This window comes from Oryctolagus cuniculus, chromosome 4 (assembly GCF_051225735.1).
Source record: "Oryctolagus cuniculus isolate XC-2025 breed Fujian yellow rabbit chromosome 4, ASM5122573v1, whole genome shotgun sequence".
NCBI classification, from domain to species: Eukaryota; Metazoa; Chordata; class Mammalia; order Lagomorpha; family Leporidae; genus Oryctolagus; species Oryctolagus cuniculus.
In genome coordinates, this window is record NC_142870.1 from 102,742,231 (window position 1) to 102,764,813 (window position 22,583).

At 39.5% G+C, this 22,583-nt stretch overlaps 1 protein-coding gene across 7 annotated transcripts in view; it reads left to right on the forward strand.

Moving 5' to 3' along the window:
• The window catches only part of TBL1XR1 (TBL1X/Y related 1), a 182,665-nt gene that overhangs the window by 141,185 nt on the left and 18,897 nt on the right, over positions 1–22,583 (forward strand). For all 7 annotated transcript variants that reach the window (XM_051818788.3, XM_051818787.3, XM_089330908.1 and 4 more), the window contains 6 exons: positions 1,964–2,186; positions 2,914–3,046; positions 3,393–3,534; positions 5,378–5,441; positions 5,527–5,624; positions 7,507–7,567. In XM_051818788.3, the coding sequence (XP_051674748.1) occupies positions 2,021–2,186; positions 2,914–3,046; positions 3,393–3,534; positions 5,378–5,441; positions 5,527–5,624; positions 7,507–7,567 (664 nt within the window). In that variant the 5' untranslated portion in view covers positions 1,964–2,020. The remainder of the gene's footprint in view (positions 1–1,963; positions 2,187–2,913; positions 3,047–3,392; positions 3,535–5,377; positions 5,442–5,526; positions 5,625–7,506; positions 7,568–22,583) is intronic.

Sequence of the window (22,583 nt, forward strand, 5' to 3'; positions counted from 1 at the left end):
TTTCACATATGCATGTTCTAGCCAATTTATGTATTTTCTGTGGCTGCTTATGGCAGAATTGAGTACTTGTTTGTGTTTGTGACTTGCTCGCTCTCTTTGTAACTCTGACTTTCAAATAAAGAAATCTTAAAAAAAAAAAAAATTGAGACGCACTAGCCTGTGAGTTATGATGGTACTTCTTAAATGTTAGTGTAGGTGAGACTCACCCAGAAAGCTTGTTAACACACTGGTTCCTCAGCCTGCCTTCGGGGAATTCTTTTTTAATTTTTCTACCTCCAGGCTTTTTTTTTTTTCCCTAAGATTTATTTATTTATTTATTTCAAAGGCAGAGTTAGAGAGGAAGGGAGGGAGGGAGGTCCGCTGGTTCACTCCCAAAATGGCCACAACAGCTGGAGCTGGGCCAGTCCAAAGTCAGGTGCCAGGAGATTCTTACGGGTCTCCCCCATAAGGGTGCAAGGGCCCAAGGACTTGGGCCATCTTCTACTGCTTTCCTAGGCCATAGCAGAGAACTGGATTGGAAGCAGAGCAGCTGGGATTCGAACCAGCGCCCATATGGGGTGCTGGCACTGTAGGTGGCGGCTTTACCTGCTACACCACAGCACTGGCCCTTCTTTCAGGGATTTTGAATTCTGTGGGTTTGAGTCTACAGTTCCAACAAAATACCAGGTGATAGCAGTTCTTTTGGCCTTTGGGTCATAGTCTGAATAGCACTGTTAAGAGATCCCGTTTTTCTTTGACTAGCTGTGTAACTTCAACGACTCTGTGGGAGCCTCACAAGTGTGCTTGTATGTAACACTAATAAAATGAGATGATTGTGGAGCACAATATGTGAAGTTGATTTCTGCTTTAATATTTTAGTGAAACTGCAGGAAGCTTTTGAATCTGATAAACCTTTTTAGAAAGTTTTTTCTTTTATTTAAATTTTTTTTTTAAAGATTTATTTATTTGAAAGAGTTACACAGAGAGAAAAGGAGAGGCAGAGAGAGAGGTTCACTTCCCAAATGAGCAAAACACAGCAGGAGCTGAGCTGATCAGAAGCCAGGAGCCAGGAGCTTCCTCCAGGTCTCCCAAGCGGGTGTAGGGACCCAAGCACATGTGCCACCCTCTACTGTTTTCCCAGGCCACAGCAGTGAGCTGGACTGGAAGTGGAGCAGCTGGGACTTGAGCCAGCACCCAAATGGGATGCCAGCACGGCAGGTGGCGGCTTTACCCACTACGCCATAGTGCCGGCCCCGGAAAGTTTTTAGTTTTTAATTGAAGTGGTTATCCCTTGGTATCAGCAAAGGATTGGTTTTAGGACCCTCTTTCTCCCATATGCAAATTTATGGATGTTCAGGTCCCTGACTCAAATATTAAAATAGTTTTAGTATTTGCATATAACCCATGTGCATCCTTCCATATGCTTTAAATCCCCTGTAGATGACTTACAGTCCCTACTACAGTGTAAATGGTAGGTAAATAGTTGTTAAAGTGTATTGTTGGTAAAATAATGGCCATGGGAAAAAATCTGTATGTGTTCAATACTGACATTCATGCTTCTGTTCATTCTTGGTTGAATCTGGATACAGAGAGCTGACTGTTTACCACAGTGTAACAAACAGTTCTCACCTCTTACATGAACTGTTCTATACTGGTCACTGCTTTTGACTAACAACATTTTAGAATCTTAATTCATAAACATTTTTGTCCTCTGACCTACATCCCTTCCAATTTTCAGCAGTGACTTCTGTTATATTGCAGTTATATCTCCCAACATTTAAGAACATGACTAAGTGAAAATGAAAATTTAAACAGCAACTTGCAGTTACCTGTTGGTGTTTCCCTTTCGCTTTTCCTCCTAACTCCTTTCCTTCTTATGTGTGTCCAGTTTGAGTGTTTTCATTGCTGCAATTGATTTGTATGTACGGGAATAACCCTAATTGTTATCTTTTGTTTTTCTTCTCTCACAATTTTCAAAATCCAGGATGGTACCTTGTTTGATGGTCGACCAATAGAGTCTCTGTCCCTGATAGATGCCGTAATGCCTGATGTAGTGCAGACAAGACAACAAGCTTATAGAGATAAGCTTGCACAGCAACAGGCAGCAGCTGCTGCAGCTGCCGCAGCTGCAACTAACCCACAAGGATCTGCAAAAAATGGAGAAAACACAGCAAATGGGGAGGAGAATGGAGCGCATACTATAGCAAGTAAGCTAAGAAATTTTTAAAATTTGTTTTTCAGGAGAAATATCTAGCTTTTTAAGAATGTTCTATCTTCTAAATTGAAAATATTTATCTATTTATTTAATACCGATTTGCTCCTGTAGCTTGTCTCACACACTTTAGGTTTTTCATCTAAAGCTCCCAAAAGCTAGATATGTTTGAATCCACATTATTTTTCTTTTTAAAATATTTAGAAACCTTTTTCCACTATGAAGTGAATTTTTGCCTCTTCATTTGATTTCTAAATAAAATTTGCAATGCTAGTTATGAACTAATAAAATATTAACTTCTGACACTGAGATAGAAAAGCAGCTCTAATGTTATATGAATGATATCAGCAACCCCTACTGGCAGAAACTTGGAATAGGACTGGTACATGTATATTTAATTCAAACTGTGTCATCATTTTAGCCATGTTTGTGTCTTAACCGTTCGCAGTCATCCTCTCCCTACCACCTCTCTAAACACACAATCCTGTGCACATAACATAAGCTTTAAAAAATAGTATAGTCATAGTTAACTAAATATAGAAGTGTATTTTCCATGAAGAACACTGTGTAGTCATGTTTACCTTAATCTGATATGGTGAAAAATATAACATTATGCGTTGTAAAGGAAGGTTTTGCTGGTTTTGCATTCTTACCTCACCCTGCCCCCCAAGGATTTGTAATATTACCTAAGTGGAATTTTCCACTTGTTTCTCATGATGCAGATAATCATACTGACATGATGGAAGTGGATGGGGATGTTGAAATCCCTCCTAATAAAGCAGTTGTGTTACGGGGCCATGAATCTGAAGTTTTCATCTGTGCCTGGAACCCTGTTAGTGATCTCCTGGCATCAGGGTATGTTTCTCAACTGGTACTAAACTGGCTTTGTAGAATATCTTACTGAACTGTTAAAGCATTTTATAAATATATTACCTAGGTTTTTTTAGTTTTTTATTGTTGGTTGTTTGCAGTCAGTAATTTTGCTTCTGTAAATCTTTATTCCTTCATGAAGTAATTTTAGAAGGCATAAAATATTTCACTTGGGAGTACCAAGATGTAGAAGGGAAAAATACTGGAAATGGAAATCCATGGTAGCCTGGTCTTTATTTGCTTTATAAGTAATACAATGTAAACATGTTGCTTTGATTCCAGGGTACTTGAGCATGTTACAAGGATTTAAAATAAATTGCATACTTTGTAGGTCTGGAGACTCAACAGCAAGAATATGGAATCTTAGTGAAAACAGTACCAGTGGCTCCACACAGTTAGTACTGAGACATTGCATACGAGAAGGAGGGCAAGATGTTCCAAGCAACAAGGATGTAACTTCTCTAGATTGGAACGTGAGTATCACTCTATGGTCTGTGGTAGACGTGGTACCAAAATGCTTAGCCTCTCGAGCCTCACACTGGTGGTAGGGTTTTTCTCTTGTTCAAATATTACTGGATTTCACTAGTACCAACAAGGACTGGCTCTGTAGTACTCTAGGTTCAACTTCTAGTTCTTCAGTTTTACCCAGGAGTTGTTAACTACTGCATACATATAAAATAGAAGTATGAAAGTGGCATCTATATGGATAAGGTAATAGAAAATCTTTAGCATAGTAACATGCAACAACTTAACATCTGACTCCTCCTTTCTTGAGAAATAAATCTGTATACCAAAATTCCATTCTTATTTTTCTCATTGTGTTGCAAACTGATAAAACTTCATTGTCAACTACATTTTAGGGACCGTTAAGATGGTTTCCTCTTGTGATTTATTCAGCTGTTCTGCTTCTGTAAATGATTTAGCATCTTTCAGGATAACTTCGCTACTCTGTTGGTACATCTTCACCCTTTTAGTTTAAAATATAGAACAACCCCACCCCACTCCCAGACCTCTTAGACTTTGAGCTTCTCAAAGAATATGAAGCGTCACCTGGCCTTTTCTCCTCTGGCCTCTGCCTGAGAACTTCCTGTAGGACTGCCCAAACCCAAAGCATCTTCTAAATCTGATTCCAAAGGATCAGTGTTCAAAAGTGATTGCTTCAGCTAAAGTTCTCAGGTTCTGTGGAATTCTTCCAGAACACAAAGCTAGGTCTTTTTGTTGTTGGTTTCTAAAATCGCCAACAATGCACTTACCTTCCCCTCCTATAACGTACATATTGACAGTTCTCAAAGTTCAAAAGGGCTTAGCACATCACAGTGTTTTTTTTATTGTAGGATCAGAAGGCAGAATTATCTTGTTAATATGGATCCTTATTGTAATCTTAGATCAAAATTTGCAGTTTTTTATGCTCTTGCCCAGTGACCTGTTAAGTTAATGAAACCCACAGTTTATACTGAAGAGGATGGTAATGAATGTTGATTTGTGTTTCTGTACAGCATGTTAAGTTTTGGAAAGTGTAGGCTTTTTGAAATGTATTATTCATTGTGAACTTGAAGTTTCCACTAAAAGAGGTAAAGCTCCTTGATTAATCGTTCTTTACCATGGCTAAAGCAAGAGCCTATGAGATGTCTGATCTTTGAAGTCTTCTTTTCCTTGTTTTGTGGTCCATGGACTAAAACATTTGGAGACTGATAGTTAAAGGAACCTTGGCATAGTGAAGGATTTGGAAATAAACTTTGGCTGTTAGCTTCAGCATGGCTCTATCTTCCTTAGGAATTCCTAGCAGAACTGAGTCTGTTCCCAGAACAATTGTGTACGTTTCACTTACTGTACAGTGAATGGCTTGAGAAGTCTGTTGTAGGTGATGTTGTATGCCAAGTATGGCAGGGTTTTTATCTGTGTCTCAAAGTACTCATCCTGGCAACACAGTGATACAGCAATCTATAAATTTTACATTTGTGTAAATAACATTTTATTATACCATTCATCAAGGCAAGGGTTTTTCCTGATAAAAAGTAGTCCTCTCTTCAATAACTAAAATCAGCCATCACTCATCACTCTTTTCTGGGTCTTTTCCTTGGGCTGTTGTTTTTTGGTGCTTGATAATTTTTTTGTTGTTTTTAGTTTTTTTTTGGTGGGGGGTAAATACATACTTCACAGTAGAAAGGGATTAACAAAGGAAAGATGTATTCCATGTTTTAAGAATGATCATCTGAAATGGCAATATTGTTTGGATCATGCATGTACCCTTTTTGTTTAGCCATATATAAAAAACTTGTGTAATACATAATGAAAGAAATTTGTTTCTTCTCACAGAGTGAAGGCACACTTCTAGCAACTGGTTCATATGACGGATTTGCTAGAATATGGACTAAAGATGGTAAATGAAACATTTTCCCTCTTGCTTGATTATTGATCTAATTAACTTTGAAGTAATTTTAATGTGTTTCTTTTTTGAAATGTAGGTAATCTTGCCAGCACCTTAGGACAGCATAAAGGCCCTATATTTGCATTAAAATGGAATAAGAAAGGAAATTTCATCCTAAGTGCTGGAGTAGACAAGGTAAAAGCATTTTAAACTAAATTCTATAAAGTTTAGTGTCTTAATGACTAAAATTGAAAGTAACATTTTCCCTTCTGTCAATCACATAAAACATTCACATTTGGGAAATTCAGGTTTGGATATATGATAGTGATAGAAATCCTTTTTTAGATTTTTGATTAGCTCATTTCTGAATCTGCGCATCAAAATACCCTTTGTCTTCTCTGACTGACCCCTCATTGTTATTGCTGGAATTTGAGCCGTAGTGCATGCATACCTCCTACACCTATTGGTCTACCTTCTACAATTTCTAGTTAATCTTATCTGTGAATGTGGCTTTGGAATGATTCCATGGGAGAAGCTAGAGCCTGTTACAAGAATGCTTGGTGCTTGGTTGAAACTAAAAAATGCAGGGCCTTTCTGGCTTTCTTCATTTAAGTAAGTTGGTGAATCTGGATGGGTTGCAAATAGGACCTCCTTCTTTTCCTTAGCTCATCTCATCTTAAAACACCTCCTCAAGGAAAAGTACAGTTTTAAGATTCTAATCTTACTTTAGTCTAGGGGAGGTCATGCTAACAATTGTGTGTAGGTCACATAGGGAGGTGAAGAGAAATTGGTTGAGGCTTTATGTTTAGTGAACAGTGAATAAGGGAAGAAAAGTAAAGGGGGCTAGGAAGAAGAGAGAAGACCTGTTAATAGTCACTCAGTAGTACTTGAGGGCCCTGTTTTAAATATTGTAAATATCGTCAAATTCCCTGGATGTGTTTTTTGTTAAGTTTTTGTTATTTATTTGAAAGGCGGAGTTACAGAGAGGTAGAGAGAAATAGAGAGGTCTTCCATCCACTGGTTCACTCCCTAAATGGCCTCAGTGGCCAGAGCTGCGCCCATTCGAGCCAGGAGCTTCCCCCAGGTCTCCCACGTGGATGCAGGGGCCCACGGACTTGAGCCACCCTCCACTGCTTTCCCACGCTATAGTGCAGAGCTGGATCAAGAGTAGAGCAACTGGGACTCGAACTGGTACCCATATGGGATGCTGACATTGCAGGTGGCTGCTTCACCCACTATACCATGGCACTGGCCTCAGTTTTTTTGTCTTGTAAATGTTAACTTTAGCAGTTGTTTGATATTGACAGCTAGCTGATTTTATTTTTTTTTATTTTTTTTTTTTATTTTTTTTTTTTTTATTTTTGACAGGCAGAGTGGACAGTGAGAGAGAGAGACAGAGAGAGAAAGGTCTTCCTTTGCCGTTGGTTCACCCTCCAATGGCCACCGCTGCAGCCGGCGCACCGTGCTGATCCGATGGCAGGAGCCAGGATCCAGGTGCTTTTCCTGGTCTCCCATGGGGTGCAGGGCCCAAGCACCTGGGCCATCCTCCACTGCACTCCCTGGCCATAGCAGAGAGCTGGCCTGGAAGAGGGGCAACCGGGACAGAATCCGGCGCCTCGACCGGGACTAGAACCCGGTGTGCCGGCGCCGCAAGGTGGAGGATTTGCCTATTGAGCCACGGCGCCGGCCTAGCTAGCTGATTTTAATATCAACCAGGAATTTACCTTCTCGTAGCTAAACAGCTATTAGGATATAGTGAATGTACTGTTAAAATGGAGCATATCAGGCCTTCTAATATAATGCCTAGTAGTGGTTTGTTGGCAACTAGTAATTGTTAGTATGAAGAAAGATAACTGGTGAAGCATCACCAGGGAAAAATTAAACTGCCTAATAGTCATCCTCCTCATCTCTTTCCCTCAAATGAATTGTAGAGCCTTGTAGTACTATCAGGAATAAAATAAGTGTTTAAAATTAAGTCTACTCTGACATTTCATGTAGCTATAATACAGCTAAGCATCTAATTATGCATTTATGATAAGGTTTTAATTTCATAATGACTTTTTTCTTTTAATCTCAGACAACAATTATTTGGGATGCACATACTGGTGAAGCCAAGCAGCAGTTTCCTTTTCATTCAGGTAAATCTTCATAATTTATACTAAATCTGTAGCTTTCTGCAGTTTTTCTAATTAAACTTTTAACAGCATCTATTTCATTTCAAGTCTTGAAATATCAAATATCAATCTTGGTAGTAGCCCTTTCAGTCACTGATCTATGCCACTCCAATTGTTAATTGTCAAAGGACCATTAAATGTTTTCTGAGAAATATACCATAAAAAATCATTTGCACTCTGGTTCAATTACAGCAGTATTATTTAATGGAGAGAGCATTAATTTTTGAATCAGGAGTTTAAGGTTTGAATGTCAATTCTACCCCCACTTAATAAGCTTTAAGGCAGAGCAAGTTACTTTAAACTTTTCTAAACCATGTTTTCAATATCTGTAAATGAGGGATAATAACAATATCTTTTCTGAGGCTGAAACATCACGAAGTATATGGAAGTACTTTATAAACCATAAATTTAGGGACTGTTGTCACTTCCTCATTGGATTGATGGATCTAAGTCAATCCATGAAATTAAGAAAAAAAAAGGCTTTTTTACCTAGTTTTGTCAGAACTTAGGTATTTTATATGGGTTTCTCTTTCAAGAAATACTTAATCTGATTCTAAATCTGATCAGTTTGCCAAGAGAGTATTCCTTCTTGCATGGTATACAACTGATTTTTTTGGCCCAGGTGCATCACCTAGTTTCTGAATATTTGGAAAATTTTCAAATATCTTTCTAAAATTGATTTCTAATTTAATCAAGTGTCATTTAATTCACTCTTTTATAAAAGTGTTGCTAATTTTCTATATGCTGATTCTATCAGTTTGTGAGAAAAGACATCAAAATCCACAATAGTTTATATTTCCTTTGAAGCTTTGTTAGTTTTCATTGCATGGAATTTTAAAACAAATTTATTAGATGCTTGAACATTTAGAAATGTATCCTCTTTATGGTAAATCAGTCTTTATTATGTTAATCACCCTGTTTCTTCCAGTTTATATGCTGTTCTTTGAAATCTACATTGTCTGATATTCATATAGCCACTCCAGATTTCTTGTTGTTAGAGTTGGCATTGTGTATATGTATTTTCTTTATCACTTTACTTTCCATCTATTGATGTCTTTATATTTGAAGTGTATTTTACATAGGTGAAGCTTCCAGTTGAATCTTGTTCATTCAGCCTATAATCTCTGACTTTTAGTTACAATATTTAGGCCATTCACATTTAATGTAATTGTTGATAGGATTAGGTTTAAATTTATTCCATTTCTATTTGCCTTTTCTGTTCAGCCTATTTTTCTGTTTCTGCCCCTGTTTGGATTATTTGTTGTGATCCAATTTTTTTTCCCTCCTTTTGTGGACTATTAAGAAAATGAATTGTTTCATTTTAGTAGTTGTGTTAGGCTACATAGTACATCCCTTTAACTTTTCACCACCTACCTTGAAGTGATATTTTTAATGGGTTAAGTGGTAAAATAATCTTTATAGCTACCATTTCTTATACTCTTATTTCATTTGCATGGATGAGTATTTCCTTCTGATCCTTTTTTTCCTTCTGCCTGAAATACTTGCTTTAAATTTTCTTATAGTGCAAGTCTACCAATAATTCTACTAGCTTTCATATATAAAAATGCCTTGATTTCATTCATTTTTGGGGATGGTTTTGCTGGGTGTCTAAATTGATAGGATTTTTTTTTTTTTCATTAAGTCAGATGTTCCTTTACTCTAATGTGTATTGTTTCCAGTTGTAATCTGCTATTGTTTTGTCTTTTTTGTGTGTGTTTTTCTTTTCCTGGCTCATTAAAGATTCTCTGCTTTTTGAACAGGTTGAGTATGTTGTGCCTTGATGTAGTTTTCTTCATGCTTGTTATCCTTGCAGTTTATTGAGCTTAGATTTATTTATTTGTAGTTTTCTTCAAATTCAGAAATTTTTGTCCATTTTCTTCAAATATTTTTCTATTCCACCCCCTGAGATTTTGATTACACATGTATTAGTCTGCTTGAAGTTGTCCTACACCAACTGAGACCCCACTTATTCTTTTTTCTGTCTTCTGTGTCTGCTGTTCCTCCCCTCCCCCTGCTGGTATGTTGTGTTCAGGTTCACAAATTTTTCTTCTGCAGCATCTAATCTATAGTTTTTCTATCTAGTTTGGTTTTTTAGCTCCCAAAGATGTATTTTTTATTTATTTGAAAGGGAGAGTTAGAGAGGAGGGGAGACAAACACAGAAAAAGAGACCAACCTTCAATTCCCAAATAGCCGCAGTGGCAGGGATGGGCCAGGCTGAAGGAAGGTGCCCAAGAATTTGGGCCATCTTACTCTGCTTTCCCAGGTGCATCAGCAGGGAGCTGCATCAGAAGTGGAGCAGCCAGGTCTCCAACTGGTACTCATATGAGATGCTGGCATCAAAGGCAGAGGCTTAACCCTCCTAGGCCACAACATGGGCTCCTTGCTTGGTTACTTTTGACTGGAACTAAGACACTGACTTTTATCTTGTTAGGTTGTTTGATACTTTTATATTACAAATATTTGTGAAATGTGTTCTGGGACACCATTACATTACTTGGAAATGGTTGATCCCTTTGGATCTTGCATATAAGACTTGTTAAGTATCACACAAACAGTGCTCAGTGTAGGAATAATTATTAAATCATTACTGAGGTTAGAACCTTGGGTTTACTCTAACCAGTGATCCATGAATTATGAAGTTTTCTAGTCTAACTTGTGAATGTAGGTATTCTTCCTAGCCTTGAGTAGCAGGCCATTATTTCTTATACTTTTCAGTGCTTCTTTTCTACTTTCATCTAGTTTCTTCTCATAATTGAGCTGATTAGTACTCAACAAATATGAGAATAGGACCTACTTTAGAACTCTGTTCTGTGAATTCTTTTTTTTTTTTTTAATGCACAAAATGTTTATTGCAGCATTGTTTTTAAGGCACAAAACTAGATCAAAGTGGATGCCTGTCAAGAGGGGAGTATTGGTTTAATAAATTCTATTGCATATGTACTACATTCTACTGAACAAACAGTAAAATGAGTGAATTAGAGGTATAGTAGGTAGCTTTATTCTACCATTCCTTTACTTTTTTTTTCTTCCTTTTTTTTTTAACTTTTATTTAATGAATATAAATTTCCAAAGTACAGTTTATGGATTACAATGGCTTCCCCCCCATAACATCCCTCCCACCCGCAACCCTCCCCTCTCCCACTCCCTCTCCCCTTCCATTCACATCAAGATTCATTTTCGATTCTCTTTATGTACAGAAGATAAGTTTAGCATACATTAAGTAAAGATTTCAACAGTTTGCTCCCATACAGAAACATAAAGTGAAAAATAATAGATGATTTTTTAAATGATGATGAAATCAGATCAGACCTATTGTCATGTTTAATCCCAGTGAGAGTCAAGTTGGGAATTGATAATTTCTTCTTCTTCTTTTTTTTTTTTACAGAAGATCAGTTTAGTATACATTAAGTAAAGCTTTCAACAGTTTGCACCCCCATAGAAACACAGAGTGAAATATACTGTTTGAGTACTCGTTATAGCATTAAATCTCAATGTACAGCACATTAAGGACAGAGATCCTACATGAGGAGTAAGTGCACAGTGACTCCTGTTGTTGACTTTACCAATTGACACTCCTGTCTATGGCCTCAGTAATCTCCCCATGCTCCAGTCATGAGTTTCCAAGGCTATGGCCCATGCATATTCTTAACATGAAGCATTAAGCATATATTTTTTTTTTTTTTTTGGCTAGGTGAGTTACAATGAGATACACCTTTTAGGATGGCAAAAAATAGGTACATATGGGCACGTAGAGCTTTTTATTTTGCTAGTTGATGTGTAAAATGATATAGCCACTATGGAAAATAATGTGGCAGTTTTTCAAAAAGCAGACATAGAATTACCATGTGACACAGCAGTTTCATTTGTCAGTGTATATTCAAAAGGGTTGGATGCAGGAACCTGAAGAGTTGCATGGCAGTGTTGATAATAGCATGATTGACAGTAATGAAAATGTGGAAACACCCCATGATCCAGAAATAGATGCTCGTCAAGAGGAAAGTTTATGGAATTAAATGCCTACATCTTAAAAGAATTTCATAACAAATTAAGGATGCATTTCAAAGAACTAGAAAAGCAAGTACATACAAAACTCAGAAGAAGGGAAGAAATAAAGATGAGAGCAGAAATAAATATACTACTTATAGAACTTAAGAGCTCAATGAAGAATTGGTTTTTTGAAAAGGTAAACCAAATTGACAAATGGTTAGCTAGATAACCAAGAATAATAAAATACCCAAATAAATAAGATCAGAAAAACTCAAGATATTACAACTGATAGCACAGAAATACAAAAGGCTCATTAGGAACTCCTGTAAAATGTATCCCCACCCCAAGAAAATGGAAAACATAGAAGAAATTGATTCTGGGCATATACAAACTACCAATATTGAATGATGAATATATAAAGAACCTTGACAAACCAATAACAAATGCCAGAATTGAATCAGTAATGGTGTCTCAACAAAGGAAAGCCTAGCACTGGAAGGCTTCACTGCTGAATTATACCAAAATTTTAAAGGATTAACACCAATTCTTTTCAAAATATTCTAGAAAATTCAAAATGAAGGAAGACTTCCAAGTTCATTCTATGAAGCCAGTGTTACCGTAATACAAAAAGCAGATACAGTTAGAACCACAAAAGAAAACTATACACCATAACCCTGATAAAACATACATGCAAAAATTCTCAATGAAATACTAGCATCAGAATTAAAGAGCACATGAAACAGGTCATACACCATGATCAAGTGGTTCATCCCAGGGATGCAAGGATGGTTCCGCATACATAAATCAGTAAGTCCAATACATCACATCAGTAGAATGGAATACAAAAAGAAGTGATCATCTCGATAGGTTCTGCATAAGCATCCTAATAAAATTCCACACAGGAGCAGACTTTAATGCACTGGTTAAGGTGCTGCTTGGATGCCTACAAACCATGTTAACAGTGCCTGGGTTTAAGTCCTGGCTTGACTTTCAGTTCTAGCTTTCTACGAAAGTGCACCCTAGTTTGGAAGTAGGTATATGGGTCCTTGAGTTCCTGTCTCCTGGTTTTGGGCCAGCCCAACCCTAGATGTTGCATTCATTTAGGGAGTGAAGCAGCAGCTGGATGACCTCCTTCCCATCCACCCCCCCCACACCCCCCATAAAAATTCTAAAGCGTTAGGTACAGAGAAAATGTTTATCAACACAGTAAATGTTATATGTATGACATATCCACAATCAAGATTGTGCTGAACAGGAAACTGATAAGGACACAGAAAAAAATAAAAAGATATTTCATGTTTGTGGTTTGGAAAAATTAGTAGAATGTTGATGCCAAGCAAAGTGGTTTACAATTTGATGCATTTCCCCCAGAAAATACCAATGGAAGTCTTCACTGAAATAGAAAATAAAACTCAATTCTTTTTTTTTTTTTTAAAGATTTATTTATTTATTTGAAAGAGTTACAGAGAGAGGGAGGGAGGGGAGGTGTCTTCCATCCGCTGGTTCCCTTCCATCCTCTGGTTCACTCCCCAATTGGCTGCAGTGGCTGGAGCTGTGCCAATCCGAAGCCAGGATCCAGGAGCTTCTTCCAGGTCTCCCACATGGTTGCAGGGGCCCAAGGACTTGGGCCATCTTCTGCTGCTTTCGCAGGCCATAGCAGAGAGCTGGATCAGAAGTGGAGCAGCTGGAGCTCCAACCAGAGCCCATATGGGATGCTGGCACTGTAGGCAGTAGCTTTACCCACTATGCCACAGCGCCAGCCCCTCAACTAAGTCTTTGGTGGTAGCTCCTGCTTTCACTCACATGTTCAATGACTGCCTGCTAAGTGCCAGGGGATGTAATAACCACTACCATTCATAAACATCTGGGTGCTGCACTAAGTACTCTATCTGCATCGTTACTGAGGCACTGCACAACGGCCCTGCAAGGCTGGCAACATCATTCCTATTATACAGATGAAGAAACTGAGGCTCAGGGAAGGTACCAACAAGAACAAATGAGGCTCACTTATACAGCTAGAGCATCTGACATGGGTTTAGGACTCAAGCCAGGATACAAATGACCCATTCCCCTGGGTCCCAAGGGTCTCTGGTTCCTTTCTAGAATAAAAGCTTCTTGGCAGAAGTACCCGTAACATGCAGGACCTGAGCAGGATCACTACCCCTAATCCAGCCCCAGGAGCTGTCCATCTGCTACTGCTGGGAATGGCTTCTTAGACTGTGCAGGCAAGAAGCACAAGAACCAAAAAAGACTGGGCCGGGCTGGGAAGGGCTGAACCACCGATAAGTGTGTCAGACATTTAGCTGAGCTGCACCAGTACAAGCTCCTGGGGTATTATGATTTTTTTAAAATAATTATTTTATTTATTTGAAAGACAAGAGAGTTACAGAGAGAGGTAGAGCCAGAGAGACAGGTCTTCCATTCCGCTGGTTCACTCCCCAAATGACCGCAATGGCCAGAGCTGAACTGATCCAGAGCCAGGAGCCAGGAGCTTCCTCTGGGTCCCCCACATGGTGCAGGGCCCCAAGGAGTTGGGCCATCTCCTACTGCCTTCCCAGGCCACAGCAGAGAGCTGGACCAGACGAGGAGCAGCTGGTACTCAAATCAACACCCATATGGGATGCTGGCGCTGCAGGCTGGGGCTTTAACCTGTGCCACAGCACCAGCCCCCTATGATTTTTAACTTGATTAGATTTTAAAGATTTATTTTATTTGAAAGTCAAAGTCACAGAGAGTGAGAGAGAAAGATACCTTTCATCCACTGGCTCACTCCCCAAATGGCCGCAATGGGCAGGGCTGGACCAGGCTGAAATCAGGAGCCAGGAGCTTCTTCCAGGTCTCCCACATGAGTGCAGGGGCCCAAGCACTTGGCCCATCCTCCACTGCTTTCCCGGGCACATTAGTTGGGAGCTGGATTGGAAATGGAGCAGCCGGGACTCAAACCGGTGCCGATACGTGATGCTAACACTGCAGGTGGCAGCCCAACCCATCATGCCACAATGCTAGCCCCACTTCATTAGTTTTAACAGGTCATTTTATGTTCTTAAAACAACCAAACAATACACACATAACAGATTCTTACACAAGGAGGAGTTCCAGGTAAGCAATGCTATCTTCACTAACAGAACCCCTGAAGGGTGTGCTCGGGAAAGGAGAAAAGAAAACCACAGGAAAGAAATGGGATGCAAGAAACAATGATGGGCACAACAAGTGATGCAATATGTTGGTCAGCTTAATTAACAATTGACCATAAAAAATTAGCTTAAACTATTTTAAAGCACTAAAACCAAAACAACAAGGAAGAAGGGTGGAACAGGCTGTTATATGGGTAAAGAGCAATAAGAGCCTTGCCTTTTTGAGGACCTGACACATGCAAATGTTTAAATTCCATTTAAAAATTATAGTTAAGGGGGCTGGTGCTGTGGCCTAGAGGGTAAAGCCGCTGCCTGCAGTGCCAGCATCCCATATGGGCGCCGGTTCAAGTCCCAGCTGCTCCATCTCTGATCCAGCTCTCCGCTGTGGCCCGGAAAGCAGTGGAAGATGGCCCAGGTTCCCGGACCGGAAGCTCCTGGCTCCTAGCTTCGGATAGGCCCAGCTCCTGCCATTGCGGCCAGTCGGGGAGTGATCCAGTGGATGGAAGACCTCTCTCTCTCTCTCTCTCTCTCTCTCTCTCTCTCTCTCTCTCTCCTGTTCCCTCTCTGTGTAACTCTGACTCTCAAATAAGTCTTAAAAAAATTTATAGTTATGTATGAATGCTAAAATTTAAATGTAACTGCTAGAAAAATAGAAATGCAGACGGGGCAGTGCTGTGTCGTAGTAGGCTAACCCTCTGCCTGCGCTGCCAGCATCTCCCATGGGTACATGTTTGAGTCCCAGCAGCTACTCATCTGATCCAGCTCTCTGCTATGGCCCAGGAAAACAGCAGAAAATGGCCCAAGTGCTTGGGCCCCTGCACCCATGTGGAGACCCGGGAAAAGATCCTGTCTCCTGGCTCCAGAGTGGCTTAGCTCCGGCCATTGCAGCCATCCGCGGAGGGAACCAGAGGATGGAAGACCTCTCTCAATGTGTCTTCCTCTGTCAGTAACTCTACCTCTCAAATAAGTAAATAAAGTCTTATAAAACAAAAAACAAAACTCAGAGTTTCCAAACCAGAAGGGTAACGAAAACCCAATTTTAAAATTCATATGGAACAACAAAAATCCCAAATAATCAAAAGCAATCCTGATCAAAAGGATTAAAGCTGGAGTTACCGTGATACCTGACCTCAAAGCCATAATAATCAGAATAACATAATATTCACATAAAAACCAACATACACCTGTGGCATAGAATAGAAAAGTCAAAAGTAAATACACATATCTATAACCTTATACTGAAGTAAATACATGCACACCTCTGTTCATCTGCTGAAGAAAATACGTGCATCTAAAGCCAGCTTTGACAGCGGTGTCAAAAACCTACACTAGAAAAAGGATAGTCTCCAATAAAGGATTCATCCATCTGCTGAAATTTGAAGTTTGACTCTTACTACTACAAATTCAACTCAAAACCACATATTGTATCTCACTTGTAGAAATTAAAGCTAATGCTAATAATCTGTGTGTATGTTTGATCTGAATTTAAAATCATTGTCACTAGAGATCAGTAAGGGAAGGGGAAAAGAAATGGGAGATTGGATAATGGGTACCAAAACATAGCAGGTTGAGCATAAGGGGTTCTGGTGTTCTGCAGCACAGTGGGGGGATTGTGGCTCATGATGAGGTATTATATTCTGTATAAAGAACTGGAACAGCAGACTGGTAGCCTCCATTTACAAAAGATAAGGAAATGGAAAGGTTGATTGCCTGGTAGGTTTGACTTAAGCTTTGCATGTATGTTGACATATTCTATTGTACCACTTAAAAATGTAAAAGTATTATATCAATCCAAAACTTGAAAATGTAAAATATTTTTAAATGAATCAGCCGCCTAAATGTAAAACTTGAAAGGATAAATTGTGAAAAGTAGTGGAAAAACACTTCAACACAATTTTTTGGATAAGATTCCAGAAGCCCAGGCAACAGAAACATAACCATACAAATGGGTCCATATCAAACTAAGTAGTTTGTGCCTAGCAAAGGAAGCAGTCAACAGAGTAAAGAGAGAAACTACAGCATGGAGGAAAGACTGGCAGACTATTTATCTGACCAAGAAATAACAATGAGAATTTATAAGAAAGTCAAATAATTGGACACAAAATAATAGTAAGACTTAGAAAAAAGCAAATGACCTGATTAAACATTTAGCAAAAGGATATACAGATGGCCAATAGTATGTCAAAAGATGGTCAACATCACTAGTCATAAAGGAAATGTGAATCAAAATAACAGGTATCATCTCATCCACTTAGAATGCCTATAATTAAAAAGACAAAAATAGCTGGCACCGTTGCTCACTTGGCTAATTCTCTGCCTGAGATGTTGGCACCCTGCGAGTTCTAGTCCCATTCGGGGTGCCAAATTCTGTCCCGTTGCTCCTTTTCCAGTCCAGCTCTCTACTGTGGCATGGGAGTGCAGTGGAGGATGGCCCAAGTGCTTGGGCCCTGCACCCACATGGGAGACCAGGGGGAAACAACTGGCTCCTGGCTCTGGCGCAGTGCGCTGGCCGTAGTGGCCATTTTGGGGGTGAACCAACAGAAAAAGGAAGACCTTTCTCTCTGTCTGTCTCTCACTGTCTAACTCTGCCTGTCAAAAAAAAAAAAAAAAAAAAAAAAAACACAAAAATACTGTCAGGTATTCAGAGAGAGAGAAAGTGGATACATTATTGGTGGTGATATAAATTAGGACAACCATTATGGAAAACAATATGGAGAAATTCTTCCAAAAACTAAAAACAGAATTACTATAGGATCCATCTTTCCCACTACAGGGTAAGTATCTGAAGGAAATGCAATCAGTATATTACAGTACTGTTTGCAGTAGCTTAGATAGATAAGCTATTATGAGGTGTCCATTCATGGATGAATCAATGATGCCTTATGTATCTGTGACACAATATTATTTAACAATCAAAAGAATGACATTCTGTCTTTTGCAGCAACATGGATAGAAGTAGAGGATATTGTGTTAAGTGAAATAAGCTAGACACAGAAAGACGAATACTACTATGTTCTTATTTGTGGGAGTTAAGAATGTTACATAAAGTTGACCACAGAGCTGAAAAATTAATACGTACTAGAAGCCATTGAATTGTGTGCCTTAAATGAGTAAATTGTGTGCTATATGAATTAAATCTCAGTAAATTTGTTTAATTAAAAGTAAATGAGTAATAAATGGACCCCTTTTTAAGTTAGGGAGGCTGCATGGGTCAAGAATGAGGGAGACAAATTTTGATCTTAGCTTTGAGATTTTTAAAAACTATATAACCCTGGAAAAATTAACTTTTCTAAGCCTCTTAAGCAGTTTTATCATGTGCAAAATGAGACCAGTAACAGTGAACACACACCCCTCATTGGGTACATAAAATTATATTTTATGCTAGAGGTATATTCCTAAATAACTTGTACTATCCAGACTCATTTTATTTAAGGAATAAAATAAGAATGTGCCTTTAGGTTACAGCAGTCTGTCACCATTGTATGTATTTTGTGAGTCAGGCAAGTCACGGAAGTGTTAACCACACAACTCATGCTGCAGTGTTCTCAGCTTCCAGTTATCTTTACTTGGTTGTATAGTTTGGTTTTTAATTTTCTCCTGAACCTAATGGTGTATATTTTATAATGCAAATTTTCATTTTCTCAGCCACCTCTGTGACATTTTTCAGACTGCTCTGTATGAAATCAACACCCTTGGGCATCATGAAAGACCCTATTCATATAATTGTATTTTATCTTTCAGTGCCTTTTTTAATAAATTAAAATTTTCAGTCCTTCTCCCTCCCAACACCACATTTTTAATTTTTTGTTTAAATGTTAGAGAGAGGTTGAGAATGAATATTTCATTCACTGGTTCACACTCAAAGGCCCACAACAGCCATGGCTGAAGCCAGAGCCAGAAACTGTCTAGATATCCCAGGTGCATGGCAGGGACTCATGTCCTAGAGCCTCATATCAATCCCAAACTCTCAGACATGGGAGGCCTGCATCTTAATCATTAGGCTAAATATCCGTCCTCTCCTTCTACCTTTTTTCCACTTCTTTACACTAGAACAACTATTTTTTAATTATTATTTATTTGAAAGACAGAGTTACAAAGAGGTACAGGCAGAGAGAGAGAGAGAGATCTTCCATCTGCTGGTTCGCTCCCCAAATGACCTCAATGGCTGGAGCTGGGCCGATCCAAAGCCAGGAGCCAGGAGCTTCTTTCGGGTCTCCCATGTGGGACCATGGACTTGGGCCATCCTCTGCTGCTTTCCCAGGCCATAGCAGAGAGCTGGATCAGAAGTGTAGCAGCCAGGACTCTAAATGGCACCCAGATGGGATGCTGGCATGGCAAGTGGAGGCTTTTACCTTCTACTCTACAGTGCAGGCCCCAGAACAATTACTTATTAAAGAAATATTAAAGTTCTTTTTAAAGATTTACTACTCATTTTATTTGAAAGTGAGAGGCAGAGGGATCTTCCATCTACTGGTTTACTCCCCAAATGGCCACACAGCTGAAGCTGGGCCAGAGCAAAGCCGGGAGCTTCTTCCTGGTCTCTCATGTGGGGGCAGAGGCCCAAGTACTTGGGCCATCTTCCACTGCTTTCCCAGGCTCATTACAGGGAACTGGACCAGACATGGAGCAGCCAGAACTCGAACCAGCACCCATTTGTGAAGCAGCACTGCAGGTTGCTGCTTAACCCACTGTGCCACAGCATCAACCCCAGACCCAGAGTTGTTTATAAGATGAAACTTTACATACATTCTAGTACTTAAAATGCGAATTTGTAAGTGTAGTAGATACTAATTCACGTTCCAGTCAGGAAACCAAAGGTAATTTAATTGAAGGAAACACTTGCAGCCATATTGAGAATGGTGAAAAACAAAGATAACACAGAAATTAACTACCGCAGGAAGCTTGAAACTGTGGAGAAGGTAGAAATCACCTGTCCAGTGAGAACTGGATCTTAGAGGAAAGGCTGCCCGATAAAAACAGGAGTCCCTGCCAGAAACAGCCTACAAAGAGCTGAGAGAGATACCTGTCTTCTTTCTTCTGACCTTGCACTCCTGATCGTATCTTCCATTGTGTGAACTCATCCTGAAACAAGGAGGCACAGGAGCCAGAGAAATATAATTTCTAAGAGTTTGCCTTCTGGGTTGCAGAGTGTGATAAGGCAGAGTATGATGAGGAATGAAATGGAGAGTGGACTGATAAATGAACTGGTCAGTTGTCACATCTTTGTGGTGATGCACATTAAAGAGCTGCAGATTGCACACACCAGTCTTGTAAAAGTTGGCCTATCCTTTTGTTTACTGGCTGATTTTGGCTCGATTTTACCGGAAGGGAGACCCTCAGCCAACTATTTGAGTGAAGTGATTAATTAGATTAATTAAGGAAACCATCCTAGGAGAAACAAGTGAGGAAGTAAGGGAAGCATGATGGAGAAGAGGAAGGAAGCCAAGGAAAAATAACTTCTGTTTAAGTTCCAGTCTCAGCCTGGTCCAAGGGGAGCTTTGGAATATTTATTGCACCTCATTGTTAGTTTTTCTCATTCTGAAATACGAGAGCTAGAATTTGAAATCCTCTTCCCCCAAAAAGGTGTGTCCCAAGGTGGTTCTGTGAAAAAGGTTGCCACTGGGAGCCCTTAGCAGCCAGACAGACAGAAGCTGGGCGTTGTTCACATAACACAGGTTAAAGGGATCTAGGGAATAGGGGAGATCAAGTGCCAGCTAAAGTACTGCTTGAAGGTAATAAGAAATATAGCCTCCCAATGTACTCTACTTGTCAGCTCTAAAATTAGGTGATTTCTTGATTTTTTTAAAAAAATTAGATGGAATCTGTAGTTTGAAACTATACAGCAGGTGCATTTATGTTCATGTGCCACTGTATTTTCATAAGATTGCTTGAGGGGAGGCCTAAATTTGATTGAGGTCTGAGTGAGCTTCAAAAGATTCATGGTGGCAGGATAGCAAAGTGTGTTTCACCCAGCAGTTAAGACACCTGCATTGCATAGTGGAGTGTCTGGGTTCGATACCAACCTCAAGCTTTTGACTGTAGCTTCCTACTAACAGATGTTGGGAGTCAGTGATGATGCTCAGGTGATTGCTTCCTGCCACCTGTGCGGAGACTTGGATTACATTCCTGGCTAGCAGCCATGCCCCAGGCATTGTGGCATTTGAAGAGTGAACCCTAGTGCATGGATTTGTGTGTGTGTGTATGTCTTTCAACTAGATTAGATTTTAAAATGTTTATGGAAAATATATACTATGAAAATACTGTGCATGTATTTCAAATTTTTCTTGTCGCGTAACGGATTTTTTAAAGCTTTTTTTTTTTAAATGAATGCAAATTTCATAGGTACAACTTAAGGAATATAGTGGTTTTTCCCCCCATACCCATCCTCCCACCACTCCTACTCCTGTCCCACCTCCTACTCCCTCTCCCATCTCATTTTTTTTTTTTTTTTTTTTTGACAGGCAGAGTGGACAGTGAGAGAGAGAGAGAAAGGTCTTCCTTTGCCATTGGTTCACCCTCCAATGGCCACCATAGCTGGTGCGCTGCGGCCGGCGCACCGCGCTGATCCGAAGGCAGGAGCCAGGTACTTATCCTGGTCTCCCATGGGGTGCAGGGCCCAAGTACTTGGGCCATCCTCCACTGCCTTCCCGGGCCACAGCAGAGAGCTGGCATGGAAGAGGGGCAACCGGGACAGAATCCGGCGCCCCAACTGGGACTAGAACCAGGTGTGCCGGCGCCGCAAGGTGGAGGATTAGCCTATTGAGCTGCAACGCTGGCGAGCCATCTCATTCTTCATTAAGATTCATTTTTAATTAACTTTATATACAGAGACCCAACCCTATACTAAGATTTCAACAGTTAACACCTACATATACACACACACACAAAAAACGTAAAAAGTACTGTTTGGGAACATGTTTTGCATTTAGTTCTCATACTACAACTCAGTGTAAGTGCACAGTGACTTCTGTCAATTTAACAATTGACACTCTTATTTGCGATGTCAGTGATCACCTGAGGCTCTTTCTGTGAGCTGCCAAGGCTATGGAAGCCTTTTGTGACCATAAACTCCATCAGTATTTACACAAGGCCATAAGCAAAGTGGAAGTTCAGTTCTCCCTTTAGAGAAAAGTAATCCTTTGATGGCCTCTTTTTGCCACTGGGGTCTCACTCACAGAGATCTGCATGTAGGGTATTTTTTGCCACAGTATGTTAGGCCATATAAATATTGTCAGTGTTCTTAGCTGTACTTTGGATCTTAGTTTTTCTCTGATTTTGTTTTTTTTTTGCCTTTAAACATCTTAAAAAATCTTACTGTAATTTAGAAAATCCTGATGAAATTTTCAAGTCACGAATGCTGTTGCAAATTCTCATATGTAACGTGTTCCTTGCCTTAAGTTCACAAACACTGCAGTATGGTCAGGTGTAACCTAGCCAGTTACTGTTATACCTGTATCCACAATGGAGGAGTGGCTTTGTTTTTGCTGCCCATGAGCACCAATTCTGATCTTTTCCTTTATTACATGCTTAATAATGAGTGTTGTTCACACAGCTTTGTGTCCTATTTTTCTCCTTGTTCTTAAGTTCTTCCTTTAAATTGGGTTGACAAATTTTTTGTCAAAAACAAAGTAAATATTTTGTGCTTTCTAGACCAAAGGATTTCTGTTACAACTAGTCAGCTTTGACCTGTGGTGCAAAACAGCCATGGATAATATTTAGTGTAATAAGCTTGGCTGGGTTCCAGTACAGCATTTTATGGGACACTAACATTTAAATTTAATGTGATTTTTCGTGTTTTATGTGTCTTTAGAAACCATTCTTGCCTCACATACCACAGTTTTCTTTAGCCTATGCCACA